Source organism: Syngnathus acus, chromosome 14, assembly GCF_901709675.1.
Source record: "Syngnathus acus chromosome 14, fSynAcu1.2, whole genome shotgun sequence".
NCBI classification, from domain to species: domain Eukaryota; kingdom Metazoa; phylum Chordata; class Actinopteri; order Syngnathiformes; family Syngnathidae; genus Syngnathus; species Syngnathus acus.
The window spans coordinates 2,793,390-2,809,609 of record NC_051099.1 but is presented as its reverse complement, the minus strand read 5'-3'; the positions used below and the strand labels follow the sequence as shown (position 1 = coordinate 2,809,609).

At 49.2% G+C, this 16,220-nt stretch overlaps 1 protein-coding gene and 1 long non-coding RNA gene across 3 annotated transcripts; one reads left to right on the top strand and one right to left on the bottom strand.

Moving 5' to 3' along the window:
- Positions 1-770: 770 nt before the first annotated feature.
- fgfr4 (fibroblast growth factor receptor 4) lies at positions 771-10,649 on the bottom strand. 2 transcript variants are annotated; one of them, XM_037269758.1, is made up of 22 exons: positions 10,509-10,649; positions 9,292-9,491; positions 7,456-7,625; positions 7,228-7,379; positions 7,106-7,146; positions 6,582-6,842; positions 6,426-6,506; positions 6,182-6,348; positions 5,985-6,108; positions 5,107-5,297; positions 4,901-5,039; positions 4,634-4,827; positions 4,424-4,569; positions 4,069-4,190; positions 3,888-3,998; positions 3,621-3,811; positions 2,513-2,635; positions 2,207-2,277; positions 1,996-2,133; positions 1,833-1,938; positions 1,267-1,421; positions 771-1,081 (listed from the first exon to the last, which is right to left on the bottom strand). In XM_037269758.1, exons 2-22 carry the CDS (start codon positions 9,380-9,382, stop codon positions 1,048-1,050), a joined length of 2,808 nt encoding a protein of 935 aa, XP_037125653.1. In that variant the 5' UTR covers positions 9,383-9,491; positions 10,509-10,649; the 3' UTR covers positions 771-1,047. The 2 variants fall into 2 exon arrangements, with proteins under 2 accessions (XP_037125653.1, XP_037125654.1); XM_037269759.1 differs by having other exon boundaries at positions 771-1,421; positions 7,106-7,156; positions 7,229-7,379.
- On the top strand, positions 2,036-10,734 carry LOC119133685. The gene is made up of 3 exons (XR_005100180.1): positions 2,036-2,146; positions 3,557-3,687; positions 10,649-10,734. It is a non-coding gene; the product is annotated as an uncharacterized LOC119133685 (long non-coding RNA).
- Positions 10,735-16,220: the final 5,486 nt, after the last annotated feature.

Here is a 16,220-nt window from a genome sequence, read left to right as displayed (position 1 = left end):
TCATTCAAAAGATATTTACGAGAAAATATATTTTAAAATATTTGTAATATTTAACATATTTAAAATAAAAATATTATTGATTCAAATAATTAAAAAAACAAACCTAAAACAGAACATTTCAAAATGCTGTTTATCAAATATTAGATAAGATTCACAAAAATTACCTAAAAAAAATAAAATGATTTTAAAGACGTTTTAACAAATGTAAAAAAAATGCTTGGGTGGGGGCCACGTTTCCCGCAGCTGCTCGCGTTGGCCAAAGTGAATTAAGACTTTCACATTTCAACCATGGCGTCCCGGATGAAGATAGGGGGGCATTTGTTTGAGGGTCTGGAAGGTTGGACATGTGTGTGTGTGTGTGTGTGTGGGGGGGGGGGGTATTAACATAATAAGAGCCCCTCTTTCTTCATTTGCACACAAGCGCTAGCACGCCCGTTTTAAAAGCCTTCATTGTCCGAGCCGCCCGGGGACCCCCTTGCCGGCATTTGGGGGCCTGGGTGAAGGGTTAGCGGCCTCACAAAGGAGACTGGCCGGCCAGCGACCCCCCACCCCACCTCCTTCCATCTCTGTTCCCTCACTGCTTCTCCACTTCAAATCCATCACAGTGACTTTCACATTCAGCACCCCCTCCCCCATCCATCAGCCACACCACTGATCCCACCCCAAACCTGAGACCCTCTGCTGGAGAAGATCAGTGACCTCATTATAAAACAAAAAAAATAAAATATGAAAACATAGTGAAACACCCACACAATTGAGTCATCACTCCATTTCGTGTCATACAAAATAATTTATAAAGGCAATTGTATTTGCGTTACCACTTGATGATATATACATACAATATTTTATTATTCTAATATATTCACAGGAAATCATAAATTCAGGTACGTCCTCCAACTTTTTTTTTCTTTTCAGAACAAGAGATCCTGAGATTTAAGACTGTTTTAAATAAGCAACACAAAAGTAAAATCTTATATAGAGAGATTTATATTTAACAATCGCTTCTTTTTTAACATAGCAAAATAAATCTAAATATTTTTGTCCTTGTTAAAATAAAATCTCTTTGAAAATAACTTTTGGGGAAGGGTGGTGGGGCCCCTCCCTCCTCCGACTTCTTCTGGGTTTCGGGTTTTTGAGTGCCGTGCTTTACCAAAACGTCCTGGCTGTTGCTGCTGTCCGAAGTACATCCGTCCTCAGTGCTCCGTTTAAAAAAAAAAAAAAAGTCCAACTGTGGCATGGGGGTCTTATCGGAGGGCCGTCTTGGGGTCCGCTCGGGGGCGAGCGTCCTGGTAGCCCAGCAAGCACGGCTCAGTGGACATCGCGTCGTGCGTGAAAACCGAGTCGTTGTCGGACGAGCACGAGCTGGACGTGTCCTCGCACGACGGCGAGTACTGCTCGAAGGGCGTCGACAGGTCCAAGTACTGCACGAAGACACGCGTGTTAGCAAAATGGCCAAGGCGCCATTGAGAACGAGAGTGGCCACTACTGGTGGGAAATGGAAAGTAGCAGAAACGTTGGATGGTTCGACTGCAGAATTTTGTGACTGTGGTGGTTTTTTGGAGCAGAATGAGGCGGGCTCATTTGTGGCTACTTTGTGATGCCAGAAGACATCTGTAGTTCATCAACAAATCAATAACATGTAATTGCGTCTCACTTTGGACCCAGAACATTTTATTTTGTTTTTTGGGGGTTTTGCGACGAATTTGACATCCTAGTGAAAGAGTTGAGAACATGTGGCTCGCACGTGGGTTGCCAGATTTATCGTAGTATTTCAGCGCTTGGCTAACATTAGCATGAGCACCTTAGCTTAGCATAGCAGATGTTGCACTTACCTCATCAGAGATAGACAGCAGCACCTTGTCAAGCTCCTCCACCAGTAGCTTAAAGGTGGGCCTCTGGGTGGGAACTGCATGCCAGCACTCACGCATCATCATGTAGCTTCAAAAAATTAATAAATTAGACCAGAGAAACCAACACCTTGCTACCTTTGCTTACAGTTCATGGGTGCAGTTGGAGGGCTTGTCCATGCGGTGTCCTTCCTTCAGCAGCTTGAAGAGCTCCTCGACGGGAATACCGGGATACGGCGAGCCCCCCAGGGTGAAGATCTCCCACATGAGAACGCCAAACGACCACCTGGCAAAAATAGGTAAGCGCTTCTTAAGGACCGTCGGGTCATTTGCGACGCTCGGTGCTTGTCGGCGCTTACACGTCGCTCTGATGCGTGTAGACTCGGTCGAACAAGGCCTCGGGTGCCATCCACTTCACTGGCAGGCGTCCCTGCATATAGACGCGGATTAGAACTCCGCCCCCAGTGTGTTGCCGTGCCAACACAGCTGCTCGCATTTAAAACGACAACTTTCATTGTCTGACTGTAAAAGACACCTCCCCGCTAAAGTCTGGCCACAGCCGCCACCCTGCCCTCGTTTCTAATTACGTCCCATTAAGATGCCTGCCAATCAAGACTTGAACATCTGACTGGCGTCTTGAAGCACAGTACAGAGGCCAGACTCACGTTGGTGGTCTTCTTGTAGTAGTCGATCTGGTGGACGCCCCTTGCCAGGCCGAAGTCGGCAATTTTCATCACGTTGTCCTCCGTCACCAGGACATTCCTGGCCGCCAAATCTCGGTGGATGCACTGCCCAAACAAAAAAAACAGAGGGATGAGTAACGGTGTGGATGTTTGTCTCTATGTATGCCCTGCGACTGGCTGGCGACTGGCAGCCTTTCGCTCGTAGTGAGCTGGGTCGGCTCCAACACCCCCCCCTTCCCTCCTGTCCCGACCCTGAACGGGATAAGCGGTGTTGAGAATGATTGGATCAAGGCACTGTTTATTCGACTTGAATGGGTGTCATTAAAGCTCATTTTGGTTTTCATTCGAAATAGACTCTGGCTTTTTTTTTTTTTTTTTGCCTGACCCGCTTCGGTTTGCGGGCCTCCCCATAATGGAGGGTTGCTTTCAGGCTCTGGCAGTGGCCTCGCAGCCCAGAAACCCGATGCCTCCGCCCAGACAGTCTGTTTGCTAACAGATTTATGGCGGTGCTAAAAGGGACAAAAGCCTGAAGATGGCGGGGACAGACAGATGGATGGAGGAGAGTAAACAGGCCTGGAGTTTTGAGACGGCGGCTGGCAGACAAAGAAGCGTGTTGATGAGTGACAACAGAGCATGCTGGGAAAATAGTAAACGAGAGTTTGGGGCGGGGGCGTTAAGAATATTGCAAAAACCACACCCAATTCAAATCCAAACACTTTGGAGGTTTTGACCTTTACTGGGCAACCTTCTTCCTGTCCAGCCTCATAAACGCATTCTCGCGGCTGCATTCTCATCAAAAACCGCAATGAGTGGACCAAATCCATCGAACGAAAAACATCTGGCTTCTAAGCTACACAAACAACAACTTTAAAGTCTCTATAAACACCGATCCAAATGTGATTGTGGTTCATCATTCCAGAAACCACTCCACCGCAAATTTTGACGTGATCTCTTGGGGTTTTCAAATGGCTTTGGAATGTATGGAAGTCACAATTTAAAGCTAAAAAATGTCTCTCCATAACGCAGATGTTGTCCACCTCAACTAAAGAGGAACTGGCTCAAATCCTCCCAGACTATACTGACGACATACCCGTTTGGAAGCGAGATATTCCATCCCTCGGGCCACCTGGTAGGCACAGGACAGTAAATCCTTGAAGGTAAGCTGCTCCTCGGGTACTTTGGTGACATCAAAAGTGTAGTCCATCCCCGGTGGCCGTCGAGCTCGCAAATACTCGCGCAGACTGCCTTTGGAGGCGTACTCCACCAGTACGTACAGAGGTCCTGGTTTTGCAGGGTAGACCACAAAAAGAAACTAGTTTACTTGGGTTCTTGTTCATCCCCTCCATGTGGAACTCACCGTCCTGAGTGCAGACCCCAAGTAGGTTGATGATGTTCTTGTGTTTGTCCATCACCTTCATCAGCTCCATTTCCGAGATGAGGTCGGCAAGATCTTTGTCCGTGGCGTCGTCTATCGCCGTACAAACAAAGACTTTAAAAGAACTGCTTTCAAAGGTCCAAACTTGAGAGACTATTCTTACCTTTAAGCATCTTAACCGCAACAGTGGTAGCTTGGTCCGAAGAGTCCTTGTTGATGCCGTAGGCTTCGGCCCGAACCACTTGGCCGAAGCAACCTTCCCCCAGAGGCTTTCCCAGTGTTAAGCTAGACGGGAGGACGCAAGTTGGTTAAAAATAGCATCCAAATGAAAATTGTACACAGCCGTAATTTGGGGCTCCTATTTCCTCAAACATAGGTTCCGTTTTAGATCACCCCCTACAATTTAAAGTTTGGTGTCCTGGGAACTGAAGACCAGTGACTGCTTTTGGGGCTCAAGGTGCAGCAATTTAACGTGGTAGATTTGAGCACAATGGAAGATGGTATTTGGTGTATCTCACTTGTCCCTCGGGAACTCCCAGTCGGGGTCGTGGGGTAATTCAAACTCCATCACTCCGGCCAGCATGGGAGAGCAGCTGGATGAAAGGCGAGCCACCCTCATCAGAGACGCGCTGGACTTGCCTGACGAGTTGGAGTCCACCGAGTACTGAAACACAGGCGACTTTAGCGTTGGCTCTTGAATGGTAAAGACGAGAAACTTTGATACGCACCTGTCGGCGCAGCGGGAACTTGGAAAGCTTCTGGACCGGGAGGGCATCAAAGGGCTCCCGTCTGGGGTGGACTTGCATCCGACACAAAACCACGATAACGATGGCCATGATCAGCGCCAGGAAGCCACAGGCGTAGATGATGATGTCTGTATACTTGGTCTCCATGGCGTCCACCGGGTCTGCGGCTTCTTCCTCTGCAGGAAGTTGGAAGTTGTCCAAAACATAGCACTTTCTCAAATCTGCCAAGAATGATGTTTTTGACTTTACCCGAAAGGACGGTGAGCCAGGCCGACTGGTAGGCGAAACCGATTGAATTTCCCGCCAGACAGGTGTACTCTCCCGCATCCTCCATGGTGACTTTAGACAGGTAGAGCACCTCCACCTCGGACATGTTCAGACTTCCGGTCTATCCACAACAGCATTGAGAGGTTAGAGCCAGCGACTTTGGGACAAAACAAAGACACGTCACCAACCTTGAGAACCTGGACGTACGGCGTCCCGTCAGGGCCGTATCGGCTGCCGTTCCTCTCGATGTGTTTGAGCCACTGGATGTGTGGCTGCGCATCGCTGTAGACCTTGCACTGGAACTGGACGTCACTGCCCACTACTGCCGTGGTGTTGGCCGGTAGACCTGCTTGCAGGATGGGTCTATGGGGGGAACGCTCTGAATGCAAGAGAGAAGCAAAGGTCTGACTGGAGATACCTTCAGGAATGATTCAGGAGCAGAGAGACATGCTGACAACCGGGTGGTCAAAACTATCCTTCGGTTCTAATGACCACCGGAGTCTCTTTGATCAGCAGCAAGTCTCACTCTCTGATCTCGTTAATTGTCTCGTTAGTCCTTCCCCCCCCAGTCGGCCGGGAAAGGGAAACTGACCCCGCTGTGGACGGACAGCCAACAAATGAACAAACAAGCCCGCCGCCCGCCTCCATCTCCAGTCACAGGTCAGGTAGAAAACTGCTTTGGACGCCCGACTGTCCACATCCCGCACACCACGGCTGACGCCAGGCGCCTCATCCCCTTTTGCTCATGACCCCGCCCTCTGATTATCCGCCCCCCTTACACTGGAGGCTTTCATTTGCAGCCGAAATGCTTTTTCCACAAGAGCTTACTAATGACCACTGCTGAGGCTGCCATGAATACAGTCAGTCAGATGGCATGGCTTGAAATTCCAATTTTTAAGATCTAATTCATTTTATGGACTTACTGTTTATAACCTCAGCCCGGGGAAACATTACTTTTTAACATTTTAACATACGCAAGCCAGTTCTGAACCTGTAAGAATGACGTTGGGAGCCAAGAAACCCCCCCCCCCCCTTCCCGGACTGACACCAAATTTCGGAATCTTACCCAAGACGTCAAGGACATAGCTGTGAGCAATGGAGCCATATTTATTTTCCACCACGCAGGTGTAATTTCCTCTGTCTGAAGGCACAACGCTCTCCATCACCAGGCTCCAGTGTTGATGCCTCAGCTTGGAAAGAAAAAGACCAGGCAATGAGTCTCAGTGTACAAAAAACAAGGTCAATCCAAAGAACAATTGTTACCTTGATGCCCCCGATACGGTGCTCGCCTCGAAACTCTCTTCCGTTTTTGAGCCAACGAATGCTGGGCATAGGACTGCCCATGGCTGGGCAACGAAACTTGACCGTGTTACCCGCCGGAACGGCATACAGCTTCTTTTCCATCCGTTGGGTGTGGGTCCAGTAAGGACCTATTGAGACCAGACCAAAGTTGCAGCCTTCAGTTGGACTTGAAAAACTTAATTGGGAAGGCAAAGCAAGTACGCACCTCTAGAAAGGTAAACTTGGTCAGTTTCAATCTCGTCATCCAAGCCGTTGTCCTCGTCGTCATCCCCTGAGCCCAGCGAGTCTACAAAGTGATACGAGTGAAGCTTTGTGATGACTTCAACTTCTGACGATGGATTGTTTTCCCCGCCGTCCTTACCGGTCACTGTGACGGTGAAGTTCCTCACAGGTCCTCTGGTTCCACGGAGGGCGCACACGTAAACTCCCGAGTCATCGTATGTGATTTCAGCGATTTCCATGGCGGCGCCGCGGATCTGGATCCGAGGAGTGGGCACCAGGCGGGTTCCCTCTTTGTACCAGTTGACCGCCATGCCCGGCCGAGTGGTTATGTCGCAGCGCAATTTCAGGACCTTGCCCAGTTCGAGGTGGAGATGATCTGCGGTTTCCTCACGCAGCTCGTCTGTTTGGAATGGGCACAAAATGGGTTTACCTCTTCATCGGAGATGTTAAAGAAAGTGTCTCCATCCCCCATTGTATCTTATCCCCAAACAATGACATTGCCATGGAGATGAGGACTACTGACTGAGTGACCTGACCCCTCCCTTTTGTGGATTATTGTGAGACGGAAAGCAATCAAGCTAACACCGGGCAACTCCCTCCCCTTCTTGGAGGAGAGAATGACGCTAATGAACATGTCGCAGTGTGACAGATGCATGATGTTACCTTGCGGGATCCTCGTTTCCGTCATGTCCGCCATTTTGGAAATAACGGCACCTGCGCAAGAGGGTTGCTGCGTTACAAAAGAAGTCGATGATTTAGTTCAATCGCAGTCGGATGACGTCTTACCCGGCAGGACTTGCAACCACGCGGACTGCATAGCTTGCACAGTCTTCCCTTTGTGTTTGCTTTCGGCCATGCAGATATATTCGCCCGCGTCGTCCAGGCTGATGTTGGATAGATGCAAGGTGTTCACCTTGGACGCATTTCTCTGCAAGGGCTAAACACAAAGTAGGTTCTGACTAAGGAAGGGTTCTCCAAAGACAAGTCCTTTTTGCAGCCCCATCTCCGCTCACCGTGAGTGGTCTGAGGCCCAACGCTCCTCCCGAAAGCTCCGCCTTCAACCACTGCACCTTGGTGGATGTCGGCCGGTGGACTTCACACAGCAGCTTTGCCTGACCGCTCACCGTCACGGTGATGTTTTCTGGGTATCCTGGCACGATCAGAGGCCTGGACACGCGGAGATCTGGACGGGGAAACATGTAGTTGAGATAGGTCGTGATGATCCTGGCCCGGAGGCGTTAAGAGCAAAACAATTGTAGGTTTGAGTTGGCCCCCGGAAACATCCGGCGTCAGGAGAACATAGTGTTCCTACCCGAGCGAGGCCGCTTAATGCCACCAGGAAGTGGTGATAGAGTGCCCAGATAACCTGGCTACTATCGTGTCACCATCGGCCACAGTGGACTCTATTCATCGGGTCAGTCGCTCCATTCGCGGCATATGCGCTCCCCGGCCGGGGACCTCCATTACCGCTCAGCCGCTCAGAACGAGCAATTTTCCAGAGCAATTTTCTGTTTGATTGCTTCCTGCGAGCGCTTAGTGAAAAGGCAATCTGTTCCCCTGTCAGTGAAGTGCGGAGTTTTCTTTTTTTTCTTTTTTCACGAGCTGCCGCAAAGTACACACACTGCTAATGTACCCGGGAACAAAACGCAACATTGAGCATTGGAGGGGGGAAAAAAAAAAAGAGACTTCATGGAAACACAAATCGGTTTGTTCGCAAAGTTCAGGAGACAGTCGGGTCGCCGACAGAGTCCGAGGACTCGTGCTAATGAACTTGCGGGGACGGTCGTGCCCCGCCGTTGAACTTGCGGCCGGGTGTGAATTGTCACCCAGAGGCGAGGGGGCAAACAAAACAAGGCACAAACACAAACAAACCGCGAGACCGGGCGGCCATGTTGGCAGCGTAACTAATGCGCTAAATTGTGCGTGAATTCAAACGTGGAGTTGCCGGGTGTCAAAACAAGAATGAATCGCCAAAGCGCCTTTCAAGTCAAGCTGTCGGAGTAACGAGCCTGACCAGCAGATGCACTCCCGGAGGGTCGGAAAAAAACAAAATACTGGGCCAACGTTAAAGATTGGCACGGTCACGGCTTCTTGATGTCGCCCCCGCCATTAGGAGCACAAATATATATATTTTTTTAGCTCTTTTATGCCATCGAGGATGCCTCTCTGTCCCAAGGCTAAACAATCGTCTAAATGCGCCTGGATTACGTCACGAACTGAGATTGATACCCACGGGCAAACTGACGGAGATGTTCTGCATTCTTCCTTGTGATCTCCACATAACCCGTTCCTAGGGGACATTGGAATGCACCCTGGAACTTTTTTTTTTTTTACCTATCTCTGATCATCTGTCTTGCAAATAAAGTCAGGAGGGCATCTGAGGAGCAAGACCCAGCTAGCCTGGCCTTAGGAGAGCGAGACAACCTCTGCTCTCGACGCCCCGGAGCAAGCATCCACATTCTCGTTGCTCGGCCATCTTTGAATTTCCATCTATGGAAAAGCTTTTTTGATGTCACTGCACTTGTTTGAAAAGCATCAATAAAAACCTGGTCGGAAGAGCACCGCCCCATCCCTCCCACTGCCGCCTTCCTCCTCTTCATTTTCTTCTTCTTCTTCCTATGCAGCTGGCATGCGACCCGGCAGATTTACACTTCCGAGCCTCGGGGCTTGAAGCGGATCAGGTAGCACTTTTCACGGCAGCCAAAACACACTTTGCCCCCTTTGTGCTATCCATCTCGCTGGAGGTGAGGCGACTTGGAATTTACAGTGGGACCAACCACTTTGGAATTCAATCGAGGGGGAGATGGGTGTCTGATTTTGGCCTTGCAGGACCATCCATCCTTCCTTACCTTTCATTCTTCCCGCTCCGTCGTGCGATCTGGCTAAGAGTCGCTCTGAGCAGCAGAGCAGGAGCAGGCACAAGGCGCAGACTCCGGCCATCCTGATCTTCCCAAGACGCGTTCAAAGGCTGCGATGTAAAACAGCCCGGAGTTGGCCTCACACGCCGGCTCCTGACATCGGCGCCGCTCCTTGAATCTGGAACCTGTGGCTGCAAGGCAAATATTGAGCTTTACTCGAGCGATCCTCTCGTTCTTTCTGTCCTACATGGTCCAGAGCAGGGCTGTTAGCGCCTGTTGTTTGTCAATGGCCGGGCCCTGACTGGGGAAAAACACTTGAAACTTGCCAGGGAGACGGACGGAAATGTGGAAGCGCCACGCTTGCAAACATGCCCATTTATCAATCGGTCCACTTTTCTGTTTGCAGTCCAAATGATGAAGACACTAGATGTTTTTTTGTTTTTTTTATGTCAGTAAAATCGCTCATCTCAGCTATATCGTTTTTGATGACTCAATGGTTTTCCGTCGAGGTTATGTCGTGACAACAAACTCTCTTAAATGCTAATTATCTCTCGGGTTATCTGACTTTATTATCACAAAAGACAACAGCGTGTAAATGAACCAGAGATAAAGCGGCAGCTTCATTATATTTAGTGATTTTTTTTCTCAAGAGCGACAAAACATGTTTATCTTGAAACTTTCAGCCTCGCTTGTAACAGCAACACTGCTTGAAGAATAAAAAAATAAATAAATGCTGCCATTCAGGTGCAATTTTTTTTTTATTACCAAACCCACTTTCACATCACATCTGCTTTCCTGTGTGTGTGTTTTTTTTAACTATTGACATATGGATTGAACTTTTACAGTCAAGCTTTTATGGTATGAAAATCATAAAAGCAGTGCTTAGTGTGTGGCATTAAACACGCAAAGCAGTCTGAGAGTCTCATTTAAAAAAAAAAAAAAAAACTTTTAAAGGGTTTAGGAACCGAGCCGCGTTGTGAGCATCCCTCTTTAATTACACACGCGCGGCGTGTAAACGTGCCAAAAGTCCAAACTCCCCACGCGCACACGCATAGCCGGCCGGCCGGGTTCAATGTCTAAAGCACTCATTCTGCTTGCTTCGATGTCGCAAACAATCTTTCGCATGTTAACTCAAATGATCTTTACATTTAAAAGCTACTAAATGACGCGTGGCACTTTTATCCGTTGCAGAAAATGAATAAATGTACCTTTTGTTTAGTTGAGTTTTTGGAGGCGAATCACTCCTTATCCCAGTCATTCAATATTGCAGTCATCATTTGGCTCATGTAGTCCACTTGTGTCTCTTTCAAAAACAAAAAGGTTTCTTAAGGGGCTCTTGTATCCGCAGGCTTATAAATCCATTGGAACCAGCATCCACCGTCACCCCCACTCGAGTGGCGACAGCTGCCGAGCCCCTGGTGCGAGCGAGGAGCGGGGAGAACCACTCAAAGAACATCCATGGAGGGGCACACAAGGGGAAGGTGGTCCTCTCCCCGGTGACCGTTGCGACGGTTATCCGCGGAAGGAGCGCTTGAACCCGGGTGAGATTCCTCTCGTCTTCGGCGCCCTTTTTTTTTTTTTATTAGGGCTGAGCCGGTGCGTCTTTTTACGCAGCGTCCTCTGTTGCCCCTTTTTTTCCTTCCTCCTCTTCTTCTTGTGAGTCGCTTTATCCGTGCGGAGGTCTCAACCGAAGCTCCGCGAAGGCTTGCGTGAGTTTCTTGAGGACAGCGAGTGGCTGCGTGCGTCCGCGCTGCCGCTCGGCTCCAACTGAACTGGCGCTCGCTCCACCAGCGCGCACTCGCAGCCACAACAACAATAGTGTGAGTGGCTGGGGGAGGGGGGAGTGGGCGGGTGAGCAAGGGGAGGCTGCACTTCTGTTACCCCCTTCCTCCCCCTTATTTAGTCCCCTTCACCTCTACTACGCTGGAAAATAAAATAAAATAAAGCATCTTCTCTACGATATATTTTTTTCCTTTATTTAGACTCACGAAATAGTCGCGTGCCGTACCCGCTATAAATCAGGTTATTAGGACGTTTATTTTTTTGACAAGTACCCATTTATGGCACTTTAATTGCTCTTTATGCAAATATGGCATAGAGTGAAGAAGGGGGGGGGGGGGCGCTGTGTGGCGAAGACGCATCCAATTAAGTGGCTTTATTGAGTGAATGCTTTGTGAATTGCCTACATGTTTTAATTGCATCAGCAAGGAAAAGGATTGGACGTGTTAATCCCATTACCACCTCTTATTTACCCTATCTGCAAATATAATAATTTTTGAAAATTGTTTTTGAATTCTTTTACAACCCCTAATAGATGATTTTGAACCAATTTTTTTATTTTATTTTACAGGCTTGTTAGATGGCAAGTGTTGCTACCTGCAATGCATCATGGGCGATGAAGTCATCATCGTCAGACGCTCTTCTCTGGGACAAGATGATGGTCATAAATCCCAAGATGTCCTCCAAACAGGCAGAACTGACACCTCCAGGATTTTGTTTTGGGAGTACATTGCAAAGGTCAGTATTTAGAAAAGTTGTGTTGTGGGCAACAACTTATTTGTGTATGACATGCACAAACATAACCCCCACCACCACCGCCGCCGCCGAAGCTCGATCAGCACCAGTGGCCATTAAGCACGGCCCTTATCTGCTTTATGACTTCCTTTATTTGTGTACTTTGACTTTCGCCGTAAAACACCGTCTGACCCCGAGCGGTACCAAAGGCCAAAGCACGAAATTTATGTCTACGCTGAAGCGGCTAAAGCTAATCTGCACGTACGGCGTCCCTCCTTCCCCTTCACCGAGTCATTTGGGCGCCCTCGTGCAAAGCGGAAGCCCCCCCCCCTTGCCCTTAAGTGGAGTTTGTCCGAGCGTGGCGGTGACTCGCTTGGTTGGTGCAGGTATCGTGTGACCGCGGTTTGAATCCGGGTCATGACCTTTGTAGCTTATGATTCCCCCCCCCACCCTTCATCATACATCCTGCTGTCATCACAATAGACGCAGAGGCGCAACAACAATCTGTTGACATTCCGGCCCAATCTGGAGTTGATTTACTTGAGGACTTGAACAAGTGTGGCGAACCCTCCCAAGCATGTCTCCTCCATGTTAAACGTAAAAGCCAATCAGAAACGCGTTCAAGCTTTTTGGCGACAGGTCACGTGATCTCATTAAAGGCCACATCAGTCACATGCAAATAGCGGCGATAATGGTAACGATATGCTTTTGAAAGAAGATGCTGCATTGTTTGGGGGAGGGCGAGGGGTGAACTTTAAATGTGAAAGGGACCTGATGTTGCCATCATGTGCCCTCCCGCCGTGACACCGACTAATGAGCGACCGGCCACACCTCGTGCATTCTTGCTGACCTTTCGCCCACCTCACTTTCCCTCCCCACATAACCTCACCCAATCATTATCACCCCCCCCACCCACTCAATTTGTTATCAGTTGTCAGGCACCAGCTACCCCCCCTCTCATTAGCATAAGTATGCGAGGGGTGGGCTATCATTGCAATCTGGACCCGAGGGCACCGGTTGATATCAGCCATGTCATCAGATAAAAGCCACGGGACGCCCCGAGGAATCGGATTCTATCACGGCAGCAAAGATAACCCCCAAAATACGGCTTTTTGTTTTTTTTGGGCCAAGTTGGTCAAGTTCCCGCTGATTGTTGCGTGTTTGTGTTAATCATTACCTGGCGTGTTGGCAACACAAAGGGACAAGTTGGCAGCACGGGACTTTGTCAGTCAGAACTCATGCGCTGGACAAACATGCTGAGCGGACAAAAAAAAAATTGTTTTGTCGTCCGGTTGTTGCATGACTTGAAGTTTCGACGATGACGGATATCATGAAGAAGCAACGTTTGCCCTCTCCTCCCTTTCTTCTCCTAATGGCATACAGCAGGGGAGGGCCAACCAGATGCCCCCCCACCATCCCATACAGATGGATGAACCCTGTTTGAACTCGGCTGCTTTAATTAATCTCGCTGACTTTGTTAATTATTTGTTTGGCCCGCCTTTGACGGAGGCGGCACAGTTGAACGCGACTCGGGTCGCGTTCGAGCTGGCAAGAGCGGGAACGCTTTCTTGTTCTTCTTCTCCGCCATCTGATATATTTGTCCAAAATGGCTGCCTGGGAACAAAATGGCCAAGTTCCTTCTCCAGCCACCCAATTTAGATTTTTGAAACTTGTGTGAAGGGCTACTTTCCCCCCCCAAACTTTCTAGGGGGCGCTACTGAGTATGTACTGTAAATGCACCTGCCTACATGTCCAAAAGCTCCAAATGAGACCCCCTGCTATATTTTTGTCTCCAAAGATGAGACGGCGGGCGGTGAGCCGGTGGAGCGGCTCGTTCCAGCTAGTTGGCAGCGGCGGGGTGTGACCGGAGCAGATTAGTGGCCTCCAAACACGGGGCGCCGCGCTCAGGATGTCCATAGAGAGACATGTTTGGTTAACCTCGACGCTGAGCCGTGAGTGAATGCAGACGCCCGGCCGCTCGCACCGTTCCAGAGGAAATCCTGTTAACGTGTTACACATGCGCAGCGTTAGCCATGATTACACTTCAATAAACACGCAAGAGAGGACGGAAACAATTCGCTGCAAAGACGCTTCCTCCTCACGTCCGCGGGTGATTCATCTGCGCGTCTTTTTTTTTTTTTTTTTTGCGCTCCCTATGTCAGTGCGACTTCCTTTCTTTTTTTTTTTTTAGGACTTGATCCCAAGACTGTGCTAGATTTTGTCATCTGGCTCATGAGGTTGGAGCGCACAAAGGTTAGAAGGGACTGAGGGCATCAGTGGAAGCCTCAGGGGTTGATGGCCGGGTTAAGAGGTGGCTAAGCTCGGGGATGAAGGGAGGCTTTAAGATGGAGAGTCCACAGTGGAAAAATCCGGGGGGGGCTGCCTGAAAGCGGGAAGATTCTGACACAGAACATCTCGACGGCTAAATCAACGTGTTGCTCGGCAGCAACCAGTTACTCCAAATCCCGTTCTTTTTGTAGTCGGTGAAGAAGAAGAGGTTTAGGAAGGACTTCCAACTCCAAATACTGTCGATCGATTCCATTCCCCATTCCAAGCTCCCAGTAATCCCTTGGATCAGGGCACCAGACCCCCTTCCCCCCCTCCTCATCTTCACTTATTAGATCAGGGCCCCTGTCAAGAAGAAGCAGGGATCCGGGGGCCTCATTGTTTGGCCCCTGATTAAGAGCTTCTCACAGAGGAGGATCAGGCTGATGGAGCAGGAGTCGAGGCCAGCGGGGGGTCTTACGGGCCACATTGTTTCAAGGCTTCTTCTAGAGGTGGACTGGATTTGGTGGACAATGAGATGTTAGACGATGAGGGGCTTAAAGCTTAAGCTCGTACTTTCGGGGCCAGCGGTCGAGCGTTTGTCCGCCCGCGGCTGATGACCCAATCCATCTTTAGATGTGAAGTGAGCAGCTTTAGGGGACAATGGAGGTCCAAATGTAGCACCGGGTTAATTATCTGCCAGCGACCGAGGTTCTGGGGCTCGTCCTAAATGTGAAGTCAGCGTCAGATTTTTTATTGCTTGTGATGTTTGTCAACAAGCGGCACGGCGGCCATCTTGGCGGGCTGAAAAGTGATTGGCAAATGCCGGCTTGTTTTTTGGCGTCGCGCTGGCAGCTAAATGTTTTCTTTTTTTTCTTTGTTTTCTCAATTTTGACAAACCTCGGGCTGTATCGGAATTTCTTCATCTGTTGATGAACATTTGAAATTTGTTTTCGTGGTGTCTAACGGGCATATTCCCAAACTGGAATGTGCGACGGTGAAGGGAGACGTCGGCGGAGGGCACGGCCAACGCGGCATTCCACAGGGATTGAGAGGCTGCATGGGAAAACCAAACGGAGGTGTTAATCTCAACCGAGTGACCCCCCCCAACCCCCCTTCCCTACCCGCTCTTCATGTCCCATCATCCTCCAAAGGGATCCTCTTAATCCCATAGTCTCCCCACATGGACCAGGTCTTTCTCCAGCGTCAGTTATTGGCACAAAGGCCCGATCAAAGCCGCTCAACTCGGAATGCGAGGAGACGTGTGTTTTTTTTCCTGGGGTGGGGTGGGGGGGGTAGTGATGCAGATTGGCCGGGCATCAAATAATATGTGCAGGAATGTTATTGTGCTTTGGCGGGATAGTAAAAACAGGCTTTGGTGCTGCGCCTCAATGTTTTGACAGGTTGAGTGTCTTTGCCAGCCGATAAACAAGCTGCTGGACCGTCCGCTCCGCTTCGCATACTTTTATACATTTGGATTTTGCGTAGGTACTCACAATTTCTACTCGGGTGTCCTCATTTAAAAAGGATTTTCGTCAGAGTCGACAGTAGCGCGACGCTCAAATTGTGATTTTATTTATGATTTTGATGGACGATTGCTCGGCGGTCATTCTTTATCTAGAAATTATCATTGATGATGACATCATGAAATGCACATTGTGCTATTGTGCAGGTGTCCAGTTCCATTCTTTAGCGCTTCTTCCCTTCCACAAATATCTCAGTTGCGCGCTTGACAGGTCCAGCTCGATTTCTTTTCATTGGCTGCGCGTCAAAAGCAATTGTCAAAGGTCCCTCGGCGGGATTCCCGCCTCCGCTCTCCTCCCGAGAAGCGTCTGCTGTCAAGACTGTTCGCATGATTTTTCCGCCGGGTGTCCGCATCTGTGCCTGATTTGCACAAGAATAAAGAAGTCCCCTCGGCTAACCCCTGACTTAATTAGAAGCCATCTTCAACTGTGGACAAAGACGCTATAGCTAACAGCTAGGCTAACAAGTGTTTTCTAGGCTAACAAGTGTTTCGACATAAAGTAAGATCCGAGTGAGAGACCGAGGTTTGAAATCTGCAAACGACGAAGAAGGCCACTGTCAAGTGCATCATTTAAGCGCTTGTAAACAATCGCAATCCCTCACTTTATTAGCCACCC